At 43.4% G+C, this 24,282-nt stretch overlaps 1 protein-coding gene across 1 annotated transcript; it reads left to right on the forward strand.

Moving 5' to 3' along the window:
• Window positions 1-1,092: 1,092 nt before the first annotated feature.
• Window positions 1,093-13,940, forward strand: LOC133367463 (vomeronasal type-2 receptor 26-like). The gene is made up of 5 exons (XM_061591566.1): window positions 1,093-1,338; window positions 2,533-3,390; window positions 8,627-8,854; window positions 9,900-10,026; window positions 13,027-13,940. Exons 1-5 carry the CDS (start codon window positions 1,093-1,095, stop codon window positions 13,938-13,940), a joined length of 2,373 nt encoding a protein of 790 aa, XP_061447550.1.
• Window positions 13,941-24,282: the final 10,342 nt, after the last annotated feature.

Below are 24,282 nucleotides of genomic sequence, written 5' to 3' on the forward strand. Positions count from 1 at the left end.
ACAGATAAATCCACCTCAGGAGCTGATGAAATGCTTATCTCCATCTATAAAGACTAGTTCCAAAACAACCTTTTAGAAACAGGTCTTTGGAAAAGTTCAGTAAAACAGATGTTTGAAAATTCAGATTGGAATAAGTGGAACACAAACGCTTGTGGGGTTTTCAGGCTGTCACAATGAGTGTGTCCAGCTGGGGCAAAGATTTTTTAATAGTCAGATGGATGTCATTGCTGCTGCTCCTTTTGCTGCTGCAGCTGCCTCAGATTATCAGCAAAAATATGGTCAGCAGAAGTTGCTGGCAGTCAAAGGTTCAAAGTATCTTTGACATACCTGAGAATATTGTTATTGCTGAATTTGTTTCTTGTTTTGTTCATCTTTTTAACGAGATCACATATAATAGCACTCCAGGTCTGGATACCAGTGTCTTGTAAGTAAATCTTTTATTATATGAATGGAGTGATAGGACTGAATTAAAATTCCCACAGAGTAGCACATTCTCCCTCTCTCTCTCCTGTCCATGGTAGCACATTATGAGAAAAGGGGAATCAGAAAAGGACCAATGAAGATAAGAACTTGCAGTGAGATTACTGATCACAATTATTCTAAATGTGCTTTGGGACATCAAGACCATTAATACAATTCTTTCTCCAGAAACGTAGAGGTGGATACCTTTTACTCAATTTTCATGGTGTTCTCCTTCCAAATGAAACAATTGCCTTGTAAAATCATGGAATCGGAAAGAACACAGGGAGGTGTCTTATACTGAGGCAATCCTTGAGTCCATCTACCTTAGTATTGTCCAGACTGCTGGAAGTGACACTATTATTTCAGACAGGGAACATCCCCAATCCTCTCTGGCAATGTTGGGGATTGTACCTAGGACCTTCTGCACGCAAACAGATGCTTTACTACTGAGCTATGTTATAAATATATTTCCTACTGCACAGCTCTGTGTCTGGTATAGATTTGAATGGTAATAGGTCCACTGTATGTACATTAAATCAATAAATATTCAACAACACTAAGTCTTCATTGAAATGTCATTGCAGCCTATTGCCGAAAAATTACCACCAAGTCCTTGTCTTTACGTTTGCTATGAATGAGATCTATAAGAATACCCACCTCTTACCCAACATCACACTGTCTTACATCTTTGCTCGAAATACTTTCAATGAAATGGGAACCTGTTATGAAACTATGGATCTCCTTTTCATAAGACGGGGGAACCCCCTTAACTACATCTGTGGCAAGGCACAGAGGTTAATGGCAATCATTGGTGGGCTCAACACTCATAACTCCAAGCATATGCCACACATCTTAAATATCTACAAGATGCCACAGGTGTGTCTGTCTGCCTATATACATTAGTGCAACCAGTAGGGGATTAAGGGGACACTTTCCTTTATTTATTTATTTGCTTTCCATCACATCCACACCATACTTTTAAAACGACTCTTATAGCAATTGAACTGTCATGGAGAATCCAGGAAAATGTGGTTTGTTAAGGGTACTTGAGGTTGTAGGTCTGTGAGGTCAGCATGCTTAACAAATTACTATTCCCAGGACTCTTTGGGGGAAATCCATAAATGTTAAAGTGGTATAAAAGTGCTTTAAATGTGTGGTGTGGTTTCTGAATGCTCAAAACTGGTGTGGTTAAAAGGCTTGGCTGTTAGCTCCATATAGGTTTTGTTCAAGCAAGCATTAACTATATTTTATGGGGAAATGCATGCCTTGAAGTCTGTATGTTGTGTTCTGCTTCTCTAAGAGGCAAATCTAGAGGACCTCACCATTAAACCATGTGAGTGAACACGAAAGAAGTTGCACTTTTTGCAGTAGAAACCTGTTTGGTTAGGCCATCATAATAAACTCAGTTGCCAAAACAACCTGGAACTTAATTGGACCTGTTAAGCTGCACTTGTTATTTTTTACTTTCATTCTATTTTTTTCTGCCTGAGCTATCCAAGGGAATTGTGATAATAGTCTTTTTATTATTTTGGAAGAAGTCAGATTCATGATGCTCCTTCCATTTCTACAATGTTGAAAACATTTCTCCCTCAAATATACCTTCCATTAAGGTGTGTAAACATTGGTGTGTGCACTCATTCTCACATTTAATTATTTCATTACTTCCTACTTCTAACTCCAGATTATCTCTTCACAATGTCCATGCCCTATGTGCCATGTCTGAATTCTTATAGGAGTGGAAAAACCAGCTCAATGTGGGAAATTTGGAGAATATTAACATAGGAACAAAAAGAACAGAACCTGTCTTTTCTCTCAATTAATGCACAGATCTGAACTCCCCCCAAAAGATTATTTCCCCCTTTAAAATGGGCATAGCACTGATGCATGTATTTGTATTTCATATCTAGTTAGCCCATTACTAATTCTGTCCTGATAGTGATGCTATTTGTTGAAGGATTAAATATAAAAATAGATTAACCTTCTATCTGCCTTGACTTTTCAATGAAGTAATTTAAATCAAAGAACAGAGATTGGTTGTAGGTCTAAAAACACCATCTCTATTGTTCTTAGCTCAGCTATGCCTCCTTTGACCCTGCACTGAGCGATAAAACACAGTTCCCTTCTGTCTATCAGATGATCCCAAATGAAAGGTCCCAGTATGCTGGGATTGTTCAGCTGTTGCAGCATTTTGGATGGACCTGGATTGGCCTTATTGTTTCAGATGATGACATTGGAGAAATGCTGTTGAGGACTCTCATTTCCTGGCTGCACCACAACAATATTTGTATTGCTTTTAAGCAATTTATCCCAACACCTACTAAGTTCACAGATGAAATATATCACCTTAATGAGAAATTACAAATGACAAGTTATATTCTCTCATCAACCGAAACCAATGTGATTCTTGTTCATGGGGATTCACGGTCTATGGAGGGATTACGAATGGTTCTTTTAGTACATGAAAATGATAAAATGAAACCACTAGAGAAGATTTGGATCATAACAGCTCAGTGGGATTTTGCAGCTGTATCCAATAAAGATTTATTCACACCCAAATCCTTCAATGGAACATTATCCTTTATAATCCACACAAATGAAGTGACAGGATATAAAGAGTTCCTTGAAAGTTTACATCCTAATAAATCTAAGCTGTATATGATCCTTTACTTCTGGACCACTGTATTTGCATGCTCCTTCCCCATAAACAATTTGTATGACCCAAACACAGGAAACTGTACTGGGGAAGAGAAGCTGAGGAGCCTCTCTGAAACTGTGTTTGAAATGGGGATGTCTGGTCAGAGCTACAGTATCTACAATGCTGTTTATGCTGTTGCACATGCTCTCCATGCCATGATTTCATCAAGATCTAAGCAGAAGGCAATGGGAGATGGGGGCACATGGAATATTCCTAAAGCTCATCCATGGCAGGTAGGAACTAATGTCCATCTCTACTATAACACATGGACATAAATGCCTTTCACTGGTTGAACCCATTCCATCCCATCCTTTGAGCAGTGCAAGACTTTCAGTGGTTACTGCACTTACCCAGGGCTTGGTTTCCTTTGAAAGGTAAGCAGAGACTATGGTGTCTTATAGTATATATGTTTTTTATTTACATCCATTCCAGCCTGAGCTTAAGATGGAGGGGTTTATAGCATTAACAGTCCATCAGATCTTGCTCCCCATTGCCCATAGCTTTGGGGGTCCAGACAGCAAGCAAGCCTCTCTGTCTGTCTCCAGTTCCCAAGCTTCTCCCCACCTTAGAATAAAAACACACACAAGCCCCTCCTTGGCTGCAGGAAGGGGGGGTCCAGACAACTAATGGGGGAGGAGGGTCTCTGCCCTGAAAAGAGTTAGCTTCCTTTGAATATGCAGATTGACCATTCAATAAGTCCATTAACTCACAGGCTATCTGAACAAAGGAAACTAGCCTGACCAGTAGAGCAGGTTTCTTGCTTGCATATCCCAACTTCAGATACAAGATTATTGGCTTGAAGGAGACACAAAGAAATCATCTATCTATCATCTATCATCTATCATCTTAGTCTTGAATCACCCCGATATATGCCATGGTATTTCTTTGTTGTTGTTATGTGCCTTCAAGTCGATTACAACTTACAGCGACCCTATATATTATAGTATCTGTTATAAACCACCCTGTTCATATCTTGTGATTCAGGTCTGTGGCTTCCGTTATGGAATCAATCCATCTCTTGTTTGGTCGTCCTCTTTTTTCTACTCCCTTCTGTTTTCCCCAGCATTATTGTCTTTTCTAGTGAATCATGTCTTCTCATTATGTGTCCAAAGTATGATAACCTCGGTTTCATCATTTTACCTTCTAGTGATAGTTCTGGTTTAATTTGTTCTAGCACCCAATTATTTGTCTTTTTTGCAGTCTGTGGTATGCACAAAGCTCTCTTTAAACACCACATTTCAAATGGGTTGATTTTTCTCTTATCCACTTTTTTCATTGTCCAATTTTCACATCCATACATAGAGATCAGGAATACCATGGTCTGAATGATCCTGACTTTAGTGTTCAGTGATACATCTTTGCATTTGAGGACCTTTTCTAGTTCTCTCATAGCTGCTCTCCCCAGTCCTAGCCTTCTTCTGATTTCTTGACTATTGTCTCCATTTTGGTTAAAATCTGTGCGAAAGTATTGATAATCCTTGACAAGTTCAATGCCCTCATTGTCAACTTTAAAGTTACATAAATCTTCTGTTGTCATTTCTTTAGTTTTCTTGATGTTCAGCTATAGTCCTGCTTTTGTGCTTTCCTCTTTAACGCCAGTCCCCCTTGATTATCAGAACATCTTGGTTTTGGTGTGTGTGTGATCAATTTCTTCCTGTACGTCTGCATAAAATCTTTCCAATTCCTCTTCTTCTGCATTTGCCATTGGAGCGTAGACTTGGATGATGCTGATGTTGACAGGTGTCCTGTTAAGTCTCAGCGATATCACTCTTTCAGGCCTTGCATTATAGCTTCTGATTGCTTTTGCTACATCACTTCTCACTATTAAAGCAACGCTGTTTCTTCTTAATTTCTCATTTCCTGCATAAAATATTTTGTAGTTGCCTGATTGAAAATGTCCCATTTCCATGCATTTTAATTCATTCACACCAAGTATTGCAATGTTGTTAGTTCCATTTCTTGCTTGACAATTTCTAACTTTCCCTGGTTCATTCTTCTCATATTCCATGTTCTTATTGTCTGCATCATACAACTCTGGACTCTCCTTTTGCATCTGTGCGCATCAGCCTCTGGGGGGTTCATTCAGCTTTGACCCAGTTGAATCATTACTGACAGAGCTACTTGTATTTGTCCATTGTTCTTCCCCAGTAGCTCCCTTAGTGCCATCTGACCTGGGGGGGTCTCATCTCTCGGCACTATCTAATGCTGCATATTGGATAGTCTATTCATAGAGTTCTCATGGTAAGAGGTATTACCATTGCCTTCCTCTGAGTTTGGATGCATCTTAGTCTGGTGTCTCAGCTTTGACCATTCCTCCTTGGGTGCCCCTGCTAGGAGTCTAGCCTCTTGGTCTAGACTCCTGACAGCATTGCTCTCAGCTTCTTCAACACTTTCAAACCCACTCACCACGTTAAGGTGTGGAGTTCTAAATTTTCCACACCAGCATTCCCCAACTTGCTTTCCTTCAGAAATGTTTCACTACAACTCCCATCGGTACCAGCAATTATAGCTAACATTCAGGGATGATGAGAATTTTACCTCAAAATATTTGGATGGTATCAGGTTGAGCAAGGCTGTATATCTTGCAAGCTAAACACATTCAGCATCAGCACATATTCTGACCTTCAAGATACTTAACTTAAATTTAAATTCTCATTTTTCTCTTGGCCCAGCCAATGGGAAGATTTACCAAGCCTTTGTTTGCCAGCCATGGTTATCTGATGGAGTTTAACAAAAAAGACACACCTTAGTTTTGCTTTAAAAAAAAAATCTAGGTACTCTGATTCATTGGCTGGTTCAGTTAGCTGAATCTACCTGTAAATCAAGCCCAAGAAGTTTTGCACTTTAATAATATGTTATGTCAGTGTGTATATAATTTAACAATTTTGATACACAACCATGCACTTCAACAATGCATTCTTATATACATATATCTGAACTGCTATATAAATCACACAAATGCCAGATATTAGTGCTGTGCATGTAACACACACACCCTTCCCAATCCAACTTGGAGACCAATTTGGTGATTCAGATCAGATCTGATCTCATCCAGACCAGTCCTGTCTGACCTGACCCCTGCATCCAGAACACAATCTGGGGAAAAAACAAATCTTTGGAAGTCCCATTGACTTGCGCTGAGAAACTAAAAAAGCTATAACTCTCCCACACACATACACACATGGTTGCATGAAATGTGGAAAACTGATTAACTCTGCCAAATTTCAGACAGGAAGCTCCAGGGATTTTCATCCTAGTCACTTTTAAAATTTGCATTTTTAAAATTATTTCTTTGAAATGTCTGCACCGTCAGTGCTCAATCCTGCTAATTCTCATGCTAGTGTTTTTCCTGTTCCATGAGATGGGTGGGCAAAAGGACAGCCATATAGCCATGAGTGGATAGGGATGGGCATAGGACTCTTTCAAGGCTCTGTATTTTGAATGGCCACCTTAAATCCTTCCATAGGAAAGGATGCATTATTTGAGGGGGCAGGCAAGTCTGCTGCCAGGACCAGTAATTATTGTTAATAACAATTATTAGAATGAGCATCCTGTAAATCCTTTAACAAAGAAGGATCCATTAGAGGGGACAACTAATTTGAAGGATTAGGGATGAAAAATAAATAATACAGCAGAGGAGCCCTTGACATGGTGGCACTCCTGGATTTTGAATAAAGGGAGCACCCCATAATTCTTGTGGAGAAGGATGAATGATGGGAGAGGGGAAGTAATATGAAGAAGCAGGGATGAAAAATAACAATACAGGAATCCTTGGAGGGAAGGAAGCTCTTACTTTGAATGAGAACCCTGTAAATGATTTTCAAAGGGAAGAAAGCATTATTAAGAGTCAAGGCCAGCTCACTCAGGCGGAGATACTTGGGATTCTTGCTTATCCCAACTCAACCAGAGCTCAGCTGGCTGAGGAGAAACTGGCATAATTTATGCTGGCATAAGCTGTGAAAAAGAGAGCCAGTGTGGTGTAGTGGTTAAGGTGTTGGACTACGACCTGGGAGACCAGGGTTCAAATCCCCACACAGCCATGAAGCTCACTGGGTGACCTTTGGCCAGTCACTGGTGGGCATATCTGCACCTTCTATTTAAAGCATAGCTACAGCCAGTGTGGTGTAGTGGTTAAGGTGTTGGACTATGACCTGGGAGACCAGGATTCAAATCCCCACATAGCCAGGAAGCTCACTGGCTGACCTTGGGCCAGTCACTGCCTCTCGGCCTCATGAAAACCCTATTCATAGGGTCGCCATAAGTCAGAATCGACTTGAGGACAGTACATCTACATCTAAGCTCTGAAAAATGGGTGTTGTGGAGGAGTGATGGGGGGGACTTATGCTGGATCTTAACTCTATTCTGCTCAGTCACATGAGCAGGCAACCCAGATGAACTCACACCAGCAAAATGGGTGGTGTAAGTCAAACTTTATTTTACAGACTTGTTTTCCCTCTGCCACGCTTGGGCTAGGTCAGTTGGCAATAGCCTTGCTCTTGAATGGGGTTTGGTTCTGGCGTACTTTACACCAACTTCATTTAAACCAGTGTAAATTATTCTGGCTTCCATCTCAGTAATAATTCTAGATTATCACTGAAGATAATAACTTTGTTGAATATCACCTTCCCAGCATATCTGCAAGGTGGCAAGCATTTTATTCCATCTAACTAGGGATCCTCTGTGGCGCAGAGTGGCAAGCGGCGGGAATGCAGCCAAAGCTCTGCTCACTGCGGGAGTTCAATTCCAACGGAAGGAGGAAATCAAAACTCTGGTAAAAGGGGTCGAGGTCCACTCAGCCTTCCATCCATCCGTGGTCGGTAAAATGAGTACCCAGCATATACTGGGGGGGTAAAGAAAGGCCGGGGAAGGAACTGGCAATCCCACCCCATATATACGGTCTGCCTAGTAAACGTCGCAAGACGTCACCCTAAGAGTCGAAAACGACTCGCACTATAAGTGCGGGGACACCTTTACCTTTAGGGATGGAATGATGTGTCAGTTTTGATTCTTTTCATTTCTCGATTCTAATCTTAGATTCTGTGCAGGAATTTGTGAATGTTTAAAAAGAAATCTTCGTGAAACTTCTTCAGTAGTTTAGTATGAATGTCTCTTAATAAACAGATTTTTGTATGCAGTTTTGACTAATGTACTCATTTCTGCAAGCAATTACTCCTTAAATAACATATTTGTTTATGTTATTTTCACACATTCATTTTTATGCACACTTTCCCCTAATAATATACATTTTGGCAAACAATATTAGTTGGAGAACTGTATGGCAAAATTCAGATAAGTGCAAATTCAAAGGATGGCTGTGTTTCGGTTATATTCGTTTGGAAAGTGCAAATAAATTCTGACAAAAAGTGACAAAAAGGGATTGGATTTCAATACAGCAAATTCCAGGGAAATCACAGTAACCCCTTTTCCACCACTGGCCTCAGTTCATGGTTTTTTCCTTCCCCAAACTAGCTTCACTCCTTTCTGAAACACGTCCGCTTCAACAATACTGCCGGGGAAGAAATATTTTTTGATGAAAATGGAGAGTTGGCAACTGGATATGATATCATCAACACAGTCACATTCCCCAATAAGACAAACCATAGAGTCCGTGTTGGATGGATTGACCCACACACTCCTGAAGGAAAAAAGGTCATAATCAATGGAAGTGCTGTTGTGTGGAATCACAAATTTAACCAGGTGGGAAATACTGTTATTTCCAGAACTGCAGGTTTATAGATGATCCCAGAGCTAATTTCTGCATGTTCCTGATTCCACACAGGAGTGGAGCAAAGTATGCCCAGTATTGGTTCTGTGCAGATACTGAGAAGGAATCTGCACAAATCCTAAAAACAACAAAAATGCACAGTTGTTTTTTTAAAAAAGTTTGACGAAAATGAAGTGGTCTGAGTGAAAGTCTCCTAGGAGTTACAGGTCTTACACATGTGTGGTCATTCTTGGGGGGATTTGTACAATAAAATGTAAGTAAAATACATTATTTGTCTTTAAAGAATCTGGAATTACCTCAGGAAATGAAGGCATATCACCAGGACCTGTCAGGTGTTCACTGACACTTTGCTGTCAATGCATTGTCTCACTATAAGTGATTGTAATTACTTTAAAAAAACCAGAAAAGAAAGCAAATAAGCAACCCTCAGATAATGTCTAATAAAATCAATAATGGGGGATTCATTAATTCATGGATTCCAGGGGGCAAAACCAAGCCAGTCCACACATTGGTCCGCATGTTGTGGATCAAGTGATTTTAGATTTGTTTTCACTGGATGCCAACCCCATCTGTATATATGTTCCCAGTAACATAAGTGTAAGGAAATGCTGTTGGTCAGGTCTAGTCATTGATGGATACCCCCAAATCAGTTCATATACCACTCTATCATGCTGAACCATACATTTACAATTGTTTTGTAAAGTTGCTTGAGTAGATAGTTTCTGTAGAGTCCAGACTTACAAAGGTCAACTAACCCATGAACTTACTAGTTTGATCTTGAAAAACTGTCTTCTCCACAGTGTGTGTGTATCACAATACCTTCTTTATGAACATCCTGATTGTTCCTTTGCACTTGCATTTTTACTTGTTCCACACCTGATGTCACACATGATATCAGGGGTGGTATAGATGGGTATGGCTTGGATAAAAATGTGTTTCCTACTAATGAGACCTTAAGACAGGACGTTCCCCATCATTGGTCTACATTCTGGTTCCTTTCTTTCTGGATATTATTAGAGTGTACCTAAATCCATATGTGTTGAGAGCTGCTATCCTGGGCACAGCAAGATTGTGCGTCAGGGGAAACAGATCTGTTGTTATGATTGTGTTCAGTGCTCTGAAGGAATGATTTCAAACCTGACAGGTAAGTAGACATTTCACAATTTACTTGAATGTGGTAGTCTAGATGTTTGTAAACTAAATGTGCTCAAACAGCTGGTTTACACATGTATGTTAATCACTTTCTGCTCACAGCATCATATTATGATGTTGATGCATGAACGGGCAATTGTGAATATAAGAATCTAGAAAGACCCATCATAACACATACACAAATTGAGATGTTTCTATTTCATTGTACAGTGATCTGGTGCATAGAATTTTTTCCTCTTTCAGATATATATGGATCACATCTCATAAATCATCCTGAAGCAATTAACATTTTTTTTTAAAAAAAACACAACCAAATCCAATACAAATGCAGACTTGGATAAAAACAATCAATTTAAATTCATGTTGAAAAATAAATACCTTCAGAGCTCACCCCCCAAAATAATAGAGACAATGCCTGCCTAATATGTGATGGGAGGGCAGGTGCTGCCACCAGGGCTGGCGCCAGGCATGCCAGGGCCCTTGGGCACCAGCCTGCCCTGGGCCCTGGCAATTGCACATATGCATGCCCTACCTACCTACCTACGAAGCGGGGGGCAGATAGGAGACAAGAGGTCAGGTGAGCAAGTGGGTGGGAGGTCAGGTGAGCGAGCGGGTGCAGGGATGGCAGACAGGCAAGCGAGCGAGCAGATGGGGTGAGCGAGTGGGTAGGTGGGTGAGTGAGTGGGCAGGTGGGGGTGGGTGGGCAAGCGAGAGAGCGGGTGAGTGAGTGGGTGGCTGAGGAGGGTGAGCAAGTGGGCTAGGGCAGGCTGGCAAGTGAGCGAGCAGGCAGGCAGCTCCCTCCCTGTGATCCGCAGCGGGGTCCAGCAGGGGAGCTGTACTCCCCCACACTAACGAGGGGTCCTTTAGGGCCCCTGTGGGCTGCGGGGCCCTTGGCCAGGGCCCCACCTGGCTGCTCTTTGGTGCTGGCCCTGGCTGCCACATTAAAGGCCCAATTCCCAAATCTTATGGCTCCAATCTCCAAATGAAATGGTGTCTTGCAGGACAGAGTGACCGGTTGGGTATAGATGGGATGGGAAGATCTTTAAGTTTCCAAGCTGTATAGAGGTTCCTAACACCAGTGCTAGCAACTTAGTTTGATACCTAACAAGTGCAGTTCTTTCAGCATCAGCATAATATGATGGCAATTGTCTGCCACAGTGAGTAGTCAAGCGACTGTATTTAAACTAGCTGCAGCTTCTGAGTCAACCTCACAGGCAGTCCCACATACAGTATAGTGCATTGCATAATCCAGCCTGAAGGTTACCAGCACATGGCCATAGCTGTCTTACCAAATGACAGTGGGGTTTTTAAGGCACTCTTGACCACTGACGTCAGCTAGGCCTCTAGTGGCAAAAATGAATCCAGGAGCATTCTCCGACTGTGAATTTATACACTGGAATGTTATACACTCCTCTTTCTTTCCCTCCCTTTAAATATACTGTTACAGGTTTAGGGATTTAAATATATTGTTATAGGTTTGGGGACTATGTCTGTGGATACCCTCCAAGCCTGTAACTCTGTATTTTCCCAGGTCAAGCCAGTTTCTTTGTTAAGTTGATGGATCTGATTTACATGTTTAAAGACTTGATCAAGAGCAGATGTGTTGGCATGGGAACCAGTGGCCAGTGATGCTCCTAAATGGCCAGTTGCTATGTGTTAAAGTCTGATGTGACTGGAAGCTGAAAAGACACAGAGATGCTTTCCCTGCTATCTGTGCTAAACCTCAAAGTATGGTTTTGAGGAACCCTCTAGAAACCTAATGAGGAAGCAACATCTGTTGGGATGTTAATGCTGCGAATCCCCTCCATCTTACATTCAGTATGTATATATGTGTAAATAAACCTTATGTCCCAAAGATACCACAGCCTCCACTGACCTTCATTCCAAGGAAACCAAGCCCTGGGTATGTGAAGGACCCCCTGGAAGTCTCTCACCACTCAGAGGTCACAATATATTTCACCAAAACCCATAGGCTCAGTGATCCTACCAAACACACTTTATACTATTGTTGCTGTCAAACCACTGACAGCAGAGCATCAAGGGCAGAGAAGGCTGGGGAGGATGAACTTCCCCCTCTACATGTGGACATCCCTCATCGTGGACACAGAGATTCACTGTATTCTATAGGCCCTGGACACCCATCCAGAGACTAGGTGGTTGCATCGTAGGATAATATTTACTGAGAGAAAATTCCTGTTGATACTACCTGACATCTCAGCAACTTTCAAAATACAATCAGCTATAGTATCCTTCTGGCTATGCTATCCTGCTTATGGGGGGGTACTGCATCGGTGGGAAGCACTGTATAACATTGTTTCCTTAACTGGATGGACATAGCTTGGTCACAGTGACCAATGCTCTGGTAAACCTCTATTTAGACTATTGCAGTGTGCTGTATGTGAGGGGTTGCAATCAAAAATAATCCAGACACTGAATTTAGGTTTTAAGTGGTTTTAAATTAAAAATTAGGGTTGTGGGGTGTTGTTTCAGCCAGTGGGTTACACTCCCCCAAGGGCAAACTTCCAGGGCAAACTTCCAGGAACAGTTGTGCAATGGGGTATATGATCTGCTACTAATTATATGGAATCTTCTGGTAAAGCATTGAATAAAAGCACTGCTACTTCCTGATCCTGGAAGGAAGGGGATCCTGAATTTTAAATTATTCAATGGAAAATTTATATCCTCTTTTCACCTTCCTATATCGGATAATGTTGAAATGTTTGAGTAAATATTCAAGAGGACTGAGTGATATTTCTAAATATTAACACCAAATTAACTGAATCGGTCAGTGTCATTATTATCTCCGGTTCACCACAACATTCTACATTATGTTTATCATATCAGTTCTTCCCAAGTGAAAGGAATGGATTGTATTATTCTCCAGGAAAACTTGTTCAAAGGCATATGTGGTGTTGTGCTAATGAATAGTTCATTCCATCTAGTTCCAGAGGGTACATATAAGTTTTTAACTACTGAGACTTCTAATTTTCAGATGCAGACCATTGCAACAAGTGCCCCGAGGATCAGCATCCAAACAAGAAACAGGATCTCTGCATCCCTAAACATATAATTTATCTAACATATGGAGAACCCTTGGGAATAATGCTGGCTTCATTTGCCCTTTTCCTTTTTCTGACCACCCTTATGGTAATGTGGATCTTCATTCAACATCAGAACACTCCCATTGTCAAGGCCAACAACTGGAACATCACGTGCACTCTCCTCACATCCCTATTGCTTTGCTTTCTGTGCTCCTTCTTATTCATTGGACAGCCTGGGAAGGTGACCTGCCTTCTCCGACAAACAGTGTTTGGAATCATCTTCTCCCTCTCTGTTTCTTGTGTGTTGGCTAAAACCATCACTGTGGTTCTGGCCTTCATGGCCACCAAGCCAGGAAACAGGATGAGGAAATGGGTAGGGAAGAGACTGGCAATGTCAGTCATCATCCTCTGCACTCTCATTCAAACTGGTGTCTGTGCAGTGTGGCTGGCAATCTCACCTCCTTTCCCAGAGTTTGATATGCACTCCCATATTAGCCAGACCATTGTGCAATGCAATGAAGGATCAACAGCAATGTTTTATACTGTTTTGGGCTATATGGGGCTTCTGGCCATCATCAGCTTCACTGTGGCTTTCTTTGCCAGGAAATTGCCTGATACTTTTAATGAAGCCAAGCTAATCACCTTCAGCATGTTGGTGTTTTGCAGTGTTTGGTTGTCCTTTGTCCCAACCTACCTGAGCACCAAAGGGAAATATATGGTGGCTGTGGATATCTTCTCCATCTTGGCCTCTAGTGCTGGATTGGTGGGTTGCATCTTCCTCCCCAAATGCTACATTATTGTCCTGAGGCCGGAGCTGAACACCAGGGATCAGCTTGTAAGGAAAAAAAATATGGTTCCTGACTGACACCATTTCTTCTGAAAACTGGTTTCACCTGCCTTTCATCAATTTCTTGTGATAGTTTCTTTCTCCCCCTCATTAATTGCTTTTATCAAGATATATACAATAAACAGATACAGATAACAATTAATATATGTTACTTATCTATATCTCTGTATTAAATTCCATGAGCATCAGGAGTGATGGTTAAACCGAGAAAACTATTCACTAATAGGCAGAAAAACCTTGTGGTTTAAGAACGTACCTATAGCCAACAGATATTTCTATCAAACTTTAAAAAGCAGGAAAAATGGGCAGCTATAGTGAATGCACCAGGGGAGCAGGAGACCTGACCTCCTCTCTGAGATATTGTACTGCCCTACACATTTGTCAAAATGCAAACACAATTTGGGTTGATTTTTCACAGTCCAATTCACTTCCCGTGTAGCTTGGAAGAATTTTGTAACTCTGAGCATATGGTGAGTGGTGGCAACACCTGCTATCTCCAAAGATGGAGAATCACATTTTTTTTATGTTTCTTGGTGTTCTTCTTACTTTGCTTCTTTTCTGTGTTACTACTGTTTCTACAGAGAATCTAACCTAGAAAAATCACATTTTTCTCATTATTCATCCCAGCATTCTGGGTCAAATTTATTTTTATTAATTTCAAAGCCTTTTATTCGTCAATGTCATATGATGGTAAAGACAGCCTTTTGTGTTTCAAACTGGAGGTTATGTTCTATTCCTATTTTGAGTTCATTAACAGCTGAATCTGAAACTACAGTTTGATATAATATCAGACTGATTACAATATGTTGCTACTTAAGCAATGAATCTAGCTGTTGGAAAAAACAAACTTGGCCTGCTGAAGATTCATGTGTTCAGCCTGCTATGCTTAAATCACTCTATGCTTAAACCATGGGAGCAGGGAGGAGGGGGAAGAGGAGGAGGGAGGGGAGGGAGGGCAGAGGGGAAGAGGGGGAGGGGAGCAGGCAGGAAGGGGAGGTGAGGAGAAGGGTAGATTTGATCATTTGCATGCTTATTAAGTTCGGTGGATTTAGTCCCATGCAATAACACTTAGAATAGTTAAAACTGCCCATGGGGGGAAGGAGGAGAAGAGGGAAGAAGGGAGGAGGAAGGGAGATAATGGGGAAGAAGGTGAAAAGCAGGTCTGATCATTTGCATTCTTATTAAGTTCAATGGGACTCCCATGCAATCATGGTTAGGATAGGTAAAACTGACCATGGGGGGAGGAGGAGGAGGAGAGAGAGAGGGCTGCAGTCGACAGGGGAGGAAGAAGAGGAGAGGGAGGGAGGGAGGGAGAAGGGAGGAGGAAGGGGAGGGAGAGGGGTGAAGGAAGGGGAGGGAAGGAACAAAAAGGTGATGGGAGGGAGGAGGAGAGGGGGAAAGGTTTGATCATTTGCATGCTTTTTATGTCCAATGGGATTTACTCCTGTGCAATCATGCTTAGGATAGGTGAAGCTGACTTGGGGGAGGGGCAGGGAGGGGAGAAGGAAGGCAGGAAGGGGAGAAGGAGAGAGGAAAAGGGAGGGGAGAAGATTGGGTGGGTGGGCAATGGGCAGAGGTGAAGCCCCTTTCTGTTCCAAAAGGAAAACATCGTGAACAATATCATATTCCTGTCCGAACTTGAAGAACTCAAACACAGCTGTAGTTTTTATTTTTATTGAAGTGAGAGAAAGTTTCAGTTCAGTGTGCTTCATGAATCTACCTACAGCTTACTCTGAACTCAGCATCCCTCTCTAGATAACTAGGAACAACTTGGCAGCACTAAGATGTTGACTCAGCAACTAACCCAGCCCCCTTGCCCAGTTTAAATAAGGCTGGGCAGGCTCCCTGCTTGCATGTGCCCCGAGTCATTGCTGGGTGCAAGTGCTGGGATTGTTGAATCTCCCTGCACATTCACCTCCTGGAGTGAGGCAAAGGTTGCACCTCAGACACTGTCCTGTCCTCTTCCTCTGTGAGGGGAGGGCTGTCTGGCAGCAGCATGGGCACCAGAAGAGGTACTTCATCAGGCTGAGGAGTGTCAGCAGGTCTGCTGGTCTCTTCAGCAGTGTCTCTGGAGCTGCTGGAGGTGACCCATCAACATCTAGAGCAGCCTTTTTCAACCAGCGTGTCTCCAGATGTTGTTGGACCACAACTCCCATCAGCCTCAGCCAGCATTGCCAATGGTCAGGAAAGATGGGAGTTGTGGTCCAACAACATCTGGAGGCACACTGGTTGGGAAAGGCTGATCTAGAGTGTGAGTAGCTTCAGTATTCCTCACTCGGTCCTTCTTCAGCTAGAACATCCCAGTTTAAGTCCTCCTCGTCAGCCTTCTCCTTGTCGGTCCACCCCCTGCCAGCCTGGCTCACAACAATAAATGTTTTTCAGCATTTCCTTCACCTTTTTATTCTACAGTAGGCACATGTAGCCTCCCCCCAAAAAAATAAATAAACCAAAGCTGTCCCTGACCACATCCACACCAGACCTTTATTTCACTTGAGACAGTCATGGCTTCTCCCAAAGAATCTCCCAGTGTAGTTAGTGAAGGGTGTTGAGAGTTGCTAGGAGATGTCCTGTTCCTTTCACAGAGCTTCAATTAGAGCAGCTGACTATTAAACCACTCTGGCCACTTGAGCTCTGTCAGGGGAATAGGAGTCTCCTCTCAGCACCCTTCACAAACTACACTTCCCAGAATTCTTTGGGGAAAACCATGGCTGTCTCAAGTGAAATAAAGGTTTGGCGTGAGTCTGGCCCCCTGATTAGCCATGCCAAACAGCTGCGAGTCTGACTTTTGGAACACTGACAGTTGGTTCTTACTAAGCATGCCCAGGCTTATCATTGACTCCAATGCTAAATTTCTTAAATTAATTAAAAATCAGCCAGGTATTTTTTTTCCGCTTTTAAACTGCAGAAAATGAAGATCAGAGTATGGGACAAGGTCAGTAATAGGATTACAGGTACCTTGTAAACATCGCTGATTTTTAATTAATTTTTAATTAATTTCAACAAATTATGAGAACACTGACAGAAAAACTCCCAGAGGGGTCTGGTTTCCCCCCCCCTCTCTTTTTACACTTTGAACTCTCTATTCTCTCTGACTGTTTTGTGTATTGCCATGAAAATTTAAAGTGTAGTTAAGCAAGTATTTCAGGACTATAAGTTTTGCAAGGTTCTGTTTTGAAATGAGCTTATGTGAAGTATCAGAATAGCATGGGGGTATTTTCTATTTAACATTGTGGAATGCAAAAAATCCATGCTGGCTCTCATGGCTGTATAATCTGCGTTTGTATTTTACAACACCAGCATTCTTGAGATCCTTCTGTGATGCCCCTGTAAAGTTTGTAATACTTATGGTAAGTGCCGGTTTTGTAGGTTAAATATAGTGAGTTGGGAGGGGGAAGTACACGTGATGGAATGTTGAGGAATGCTATGTTGTAATTGGCTGAGCATCTGGGTGGTTGAATGAATATATGGGAGAATGACAGTTGGTCAGGAGAGTTTGGTTCTGGGTTTTGAGTTGAAGAGGGTGAGGGGTGGATAGGTATTTAGGCGGGTAGTGAGGCAGGTACCTTTACCTTTAGTGAGGCAGGTTTAGGATGAAAGTATATAAAGTAAGGGAAACTATAAAATGTTGAAGATCATATACAGGTGGGCCCCACTTATACGGCAGGTTCTGTTCCGGACCCCTGCCGTAAAGTGGAAATTGCCGTAAAGCAGAACTCCATTGAGTATAATGGGACGCGTCGTGCAAAAATGACGCCAAAATGCCTCAAAATGCTGCAAAAGCAGCTTTAAAACCAGGAATAAAAGCCACCGCATTAGTGGAACGCCATGAAGCGGGGCCCTACTGTATATGTAACCACATGCATGAAAACTGAATTCAAAGTAATTTTGTTTATTCCCAGTGTTATTTAATACATCTGTTTGGTTCAACAACACACCTGATCCTTGGCTAGGTTCATACAGAGGAGAAGGGTTAGCAGAGCAAAAACCAAAGCTGGAAACGGTATTCATGGTTGCAACGGTGAATGGTTAGTGTATCAGCAGCAATCCAGGGCTGTAGTCTTTAAAGACAGAAAGATACAGGTGGGTTGTGGCCTGAAAGTGTACCTAGACACTTAATAGCAATCTGTTAAAGGAGGAAACTAAGGCAAATCTCAGGGCAGCATTGCTTTACAGTGTGTCAGGTAGTGATGCCTAGTGGTGGGATCATGAGAGATCTGTGCTGGGGCCAGTGCAAGAGAGGAGGTCTGACACCTTCTAAATGAGTCTGCTTGTCTCCCTAGAATAATGTAATATCCTGTTGTTATTTTATAAATGTTTATGTTTTCAAATAAATTAACCATTGGCATTTTTTTGCATATTTATCTCATATATAATCTCATATATAATCCCATACATGGAAGATTCAATCCTGCTTTTGGTAGGGTTCAGGTTCACGTGTTCCCAGTGACAGAACCAAGCAAGACTGAATTCTTTGCACATCAATGGATTTGTGCAGGGTTTCAGTCCTGCTTTCTGCATGGCTTGGATGCACTAGCCAGTTCCCCATAGAAACTCACTGGCATACCTGAACTCTCCATGTATCAGCTGATGTATGGACAGTTCAGTCCTGGTTTCTGCAGCTATGTCACTAACTGGCACACACCTGACATCACATACGCTGTTAGATGTGGGGCATGTGGGCATGGTTTTGAGGACATGGCCTTTCGGGCCAAATTGCGGGGGGGTCAGGCCAAAGGTGTGCAAAAACACCAATTGTGCTCTTAAAGAAGGCCTACAGGTGAACAGTAGGAGGATGGCATATTCTAAGGAGGTTTTAGAGGCTGGGAAAAGGGGCAGCATAATAGGAGTGTGAAAGGGGGTAACACTGGGTCAATTAGACCCAGTGGTGAGCATAACCAGGAGGAGTGGTATTTATTTATTTATTTATTTATTTATTTATTTTATTTTATTTATATACCGCCCTAAGCCCAAGGGCTCTCTGGGCGGTGTACATACAATAAAGCAATCAAAATATATAAATACAATAATACAATAAAATCAAACCAACAAAGGTAAACAAAATAATCAAACAGTAGCAAAATACATCAAATACATATACTAATACGCATTAAAATGCCTGGGAATATAAAAAGGTTTTCACCTGGCACCAAAAAGATAGCAGCATCGGTGCCAGGCGCACCTCATCGAGGAGGCCATTCCACAGTTCGGGAGCCACAACCGAAAAGGCCCTATTTCTAGTCATCACCCTCCGAGCTTCTCGATGGGATGGTACTCGGAGGAGGGCCTTAGATGTTGAGCGCAGTGTACGGGTAGTTTCATATTGGGAGAGGCGCTCCACCAGGTATTGCGGTCCCATGCCATGTAAGGCTTTATAGGTCAAAACCAGCACTTTGAATTTAGCCCGGAAACAAATAGGAAGCCAGTGCAGACGAGCCAGAACAGGTGTGATATGAGCAGATCTTCTTGTCTGCGTCAACAATCTGGCCGCTGCATTCTGGACTAACTGTAGTTTCCGAACTGTCTTCAAGGGCAGCCCAACGTAGAGCGCATTGCAGTAGTCCAATCTGGAAGTTACCAGAGCATGAATGACTGAGGCGAGGTCGTCACTGTCCAGATAGGGACGTAGCTGGGCTACCAAACGGAGATGGTAAAAAGCATTCCTTGCCACTGAGGCTACCTGAGCCTCAAGAGACAAGGAAGAGTCGAGAAGAACTCCCAAGCTACGAACCTGTTCTTTCAAGGGGAGTGTAACCCCATCCAGAACAGGGTGAACATCCACCATCTGGGCAGAGAAGGCACTCACTAACAGCGTCTCGGTCTTGTCTGGATTAAGCTTCAGTCTGTTAGCTCCCATCCAGTCCATTATCGCGGCCAGGCAACGGTTTAGTACGTTAACAGCCTCACCTGAAGAAGATGAAAAGGAGAAATAGAGTTGCATGTCATCAGCGTACTGATGACAACGCACTCCAAAACTCCTGATGACCGCACCCAGCGGCTTCATATAGATGTTGAAAAGCATGGGGGACAGTACCGATCCCTGTGGGACTCCACAATGGAGAGTCCAGGGTGTCAAACAGTGTTCCCCAAGCACTACCTTCTGTTGACGACCCACCAAGTAGGAGCGGAGCCACTGCCAAGCAGTACCCCCAACTCCCAACTCCGTGAGTCTCCCCAGAAGGATACCATGGTCGATGGTATCAAAAGCAGCTGAGAGATCAAGGAGAATCAACAGGGTCACACTCCCCCTGTCCCTCTCCCAACAAAGGTCATCATACAGGGCGACCAAGGCTGTTTCGGTACCAAACCCAGGCCTAAAACCGGATTGAAACGGATCAAGATAATCAGTGTCATCCAAGAGCCCCTGGAGCTGGCCAGCCACCACCCGCTCCAGAACCTTGCCCAGGAACCGAACATTCGCCACACGTCTATAGTTGTTCAAGTTATCTGGGTCCAAGGAGGGTTTCTTCAGGAGTGGTCTCACTACCGCCGCTTTTAGGCAGTCAGGGACCACTCCCTCCCGCAAAGAGGCATTGATTACCTCCTTGGCCCAGACGGCGGTTCCAGTCCTACCAGCTTTCATGAGCCAAGAGGGGCAAGGATCCAGCGCAGACGTCGTCGCCTGCACCAGTCCAAGGATCTTGCCAACATCCTCAAGCTGCACCAACTGAAACTCATCCAATAAATGAAGACAAGACCGTGGTCTGGATGCTTCATTGAATCCAACTGCTATAATATTGGAGTCTAAGTCCCGACGAATGCTAGCGATCTTGTCTTGGAAGTGTCCAGCGAACTCATCACAGCGGGCTACAGATGAATCTATAGTATCCTGAGGGCCAAGATGTAAAAGCCCTCGTACAGTTTTAAAAAGCTCCGCTGGGCGAGAGAGTGATGCCTTAATACTGGCAGCAAAATATCTCTTTTTTGCTGCCCTCACTGCTGCTGTATATCGCTTAGAGCAGGCACTTACCAAGGCATAATTGCATTCGTCAGGAGTCCGCCTCCATCTGCACTCAAGCCTCCTCCTCTCTTGCTTCATCACTCTCAGCTCCGGGATATACCATGGAGCTGTATGAGCTCTACATAGGAGGGGGTGCATGGGAGCGATTGTGTCAACCGCCCGGGTCATCTCCGTATTCCACAGATCAACCAGGGCTTCAACAGGAGTGCCAGTCTTCTCAGTCAGTAGAAATATAAAAGGAGGTGGAGGGAAACCTACCTGCGGGGGGGGGGAGGGACCTCATTGCGACTTCTAGTAATGAGAATGGCTCCAGACCTATAATAGCGTCAGACGAACCAAGACTACTCAGAAGTAAGAGTGTACTGGGGCTCTCTCACCATATGCTCACAGGCATATGTTACCAAATTCTTCCAAACTACACAGGAAGTGGATTGTCTACACAGACTGTGAAAGACCAACCCAAATTGTGTTTGCATTTTTACAAATTTGTAAGCCGGTACAATATATCAGAGAGGAGGCCTGTTCTCCCGCTCCCTGGTGCATTCACTATAGCTAGCCAATTTCCCTGCTTTTAGAGTTTGGTAGAAATACATAATAAATAATAAATAATAAAATAAATAAAATTTAATTTATGTGTCGCCTATCTGGCCATTGGCCACTCTAGGCGATGTACATGCAAACAATTAAAACACAATACAATAAATACAATAATACAATGTAAAAACAATACAGCAGCGAGAACAATACTAGTACAGGGTTAGAGGCATTTCAGTCATAACAGTTAACCCTCCCCGGAAATCCCAAAGGCGTGTTGAAAGAGCCAGGTCTTTAAGGCTTTACGGAATACATTTAGGGAAGAGGCATGCCATAGATCTTGTGGGAGGGAGTTCCATAAGGTGGGGGCCGCCACTGAGAATGCCCTCTCTCTAGTTCCTGCCAATCTAGCTGTTTTTGTCAGCGGGATTGAGAGAAGGCCCTGTGTGGCTGATCGTGTCAGGCGGCATAATTGGTGGTGTTGAAGGCGCTCCTTTAGATAAACTGGGCCGAGACCGTATAGGGATTTAAAGGTTAATACCAACACCTTGAATTGGGCCCGGAAAGCAACTGGAAGCCAGTGTAGATCGAACAACACTGGTGTGATGTGATCCCGGCGGCGACTATTTGTAAGTAGTCGAGCCGCCGCGTTTTGTGTAAGTTGTAATTTCCGGACCGTTTTCAAGGGTAACCCCACGTAGAGCGCATTACAGTAATCCAATCGAGAGGTGACCAGGGCGTGTACTACCAGTGGGAGCTGATGAACAGAAAGGTAGGGTTGCAGTCTTCGTATGAGGTGTAGTTGATACCAGGCTGCCCGGCTCACTGCCGAAATCTGAGCCTCCATGGACAGCCTGGAATCAAGTACAACCCCAAGGCTGAGGACCTGGTCCTTCAGGGGTAAACTCACCCCATTGAACTTCAGGTCAACATCTCCCAACCTTCTCTTGTCCCCCACGAGTAGCACCTCGGTCTTATCGGGGTTCAACTTCAGCTTGTTCCTTCCCATCCATCCACTCACAGATTCCAGGCACTTGGACAAGGTCTCCACAGCCAACTCTGGTGAAGATTTAAACAAGAGATAGAGCTGAGTGTCATCCGCATATTGGTGACACTGCAGCCCAAATCTCCTAATGATTGTCCCTAGCGGCTTCATGTAAATGTTAAATAGCATGGGAGAGAGGATAGAGCCCTGTGGCACACCACAATCGAGAGGCCAAGGGTCTGAAACCTCCTCCCCCAATGCTACCTGTTGGTACCTGCCGGAGAGAAAGGAATGGAACCACTGTAATACAGTGCCTCCAATTCCCAATCCCTCTAGGCGATGTAAAAGGATACTGTGGTCGACAGTATCAAAAGCCGCTGAGAGATCAAGGAAGACAAGAAAGGTGAATTCTCCCCTATCTAATGCCCTCCTCATATCATCTACCAGAGCGACCAAGGCTGTTTCAGTTCCATGACCAGTCCTGAAACCCGATTGGTATGGATCCAAGTAATCCGTTTCATCCAAGTGTGTTGACAACTGGTTGGCCACCACTCGCTCAATGACCTTGCCCAAGAATGGTAGGTTCAAAATTGGGTGAAAGTTATTAAAAACTTGGGGATCCAAGGAGGGCTTCTTTAAGATGGGCTTTACAATTGCCTCCTTGAAGGCTAATGGCATCACACCCTCTTGCAAGGATGCGTTTACCACCGCTTTAATCCCCATGCCCAATTTCTCTCTGCAGCTCACAAGGAGCCATGATGGGCAAGGGTCAGTTAGGCAAGTGGTAGGCTTCACAGTCGAAAGCACCTTGTCCACATCCTCAGAAGGGAGAAGCCGAAACCGATCCCAACTTACCGGCATGTAACTGGCCAACTTTGGTTCACTTACTGTATCCACGGCGCACGGGATCGAGCTCCGTAAGTGTTCAATTATCAGCAAAGTGCTTTGCCAATATGTCACAGGAGGCCTTTGACTGTTCCAAGGGTTCCTGAGCAACTGGACCGACCAGGCTTCGAACCACCTGGAACAGCCTCCTGGGACAGCACTCCTCAGATGCAATAGAGGCAGCAAAGAAAGCCTTCTTTCCTGCCTTTATTGCCACTTGGTAGGCAGCTACTGCTGCTCTAACCTGTGTCCGGACATCTTCGGAGCGGGATTTCCGCCACCAGCGTTCTAGTCGTCTCACCTCCTGTCTCAGAGTACGCAACCGTGGTGTATACCAAGGTGCTAACTGAGTTCTATTCAGGGGGAGAGGACGTTTCGGAGCCACCCTGTCTAATGCCCTGGTGATCTCATCATTCCACTCCTTCACCAGGGTTTCGACCGGGCGACCTTCAGCAGGTTCCAGTTCCCCTAGCGCAGTTAGGAATCCATCTGGATCCATCAGGCGCCTGGGGCGGACCATTCTAATGGGTATTTCGCCCCTGCGGAGGGGGCGCGGCATTGAGAAGTCCATGTTTACCAGGTAGTGATCTGACCATGACACATGCAGCTATAGGTACATTATTAAACTGATAATAATAATAATAATAATAATAATAATAATAATAATAATAATAATAATTTGTTGTTGCTGTTGCTGTTGTTGTTATGTGCCTCCAAGTCGACTACGACTTATGGTGACCCTATGAATCAGTGGCCTCCAAGAGCATCTGTCTGTTCAGATCTTGTAAGTTCAGGTCCGTGGCTTCCTTTACGGAATCAATCCATCTCATGTTTGGTCGTCCTCTTTTTCTACTCCCTTCTGTTTTTCCAAGCATTATTATCTTTTCTAATGAATCATGTCTTCTCATTATGTGTCCAAAGTATGATAACCTCAGTTTCATCATTTTAGCTTCTAGTCATAGTTCTGGTTTAATTTGTTCTAACACCCAATTATTTGT

The sequence above is a fragment of the Rhineura floridana genome, chromosome 11, assembly GCF_030035675.1.
Source record: "Rhineura floridana isolate rRhiFlo1 chromosome 11, rRhiFlo1.hap2, whole genome shotgun sequence".
Taxonomy (NCBI): domain Eukaryota; kingdom Metazoa; phylum Chordata; class Lepidosauria; order Squamata; family Rhineuridae; genus Rhineura; species Rhineura floridana.

What these genes read in the sequence shown, in the direction of transcription:
- LOC133367463 (XM_061591566.1), top strand. Translation starts at nt 1,093, where the DNA reads ATGAATGAGATCTATAAGAATACCCACCTCTTACCCAACATCACACTG. An exon ending in ATATCTACAAGATGCCACAG is followed by an intron (nt 1,339 to 2,532) that starts GTGTGTCTGTCT and finishes TATTGTTCTTAG; the next exon opens with CTCAGCTATGCCTCCTTTGA. An exon ending in AATGATTTCAAACCTGACAG is followed by an intron (nt 10,027 to 13,026) that starts GTAAGTAGACAT and finishes TCTAATTTTCAG; the next exon opens with ATGCAGACCATTGCAACAAG.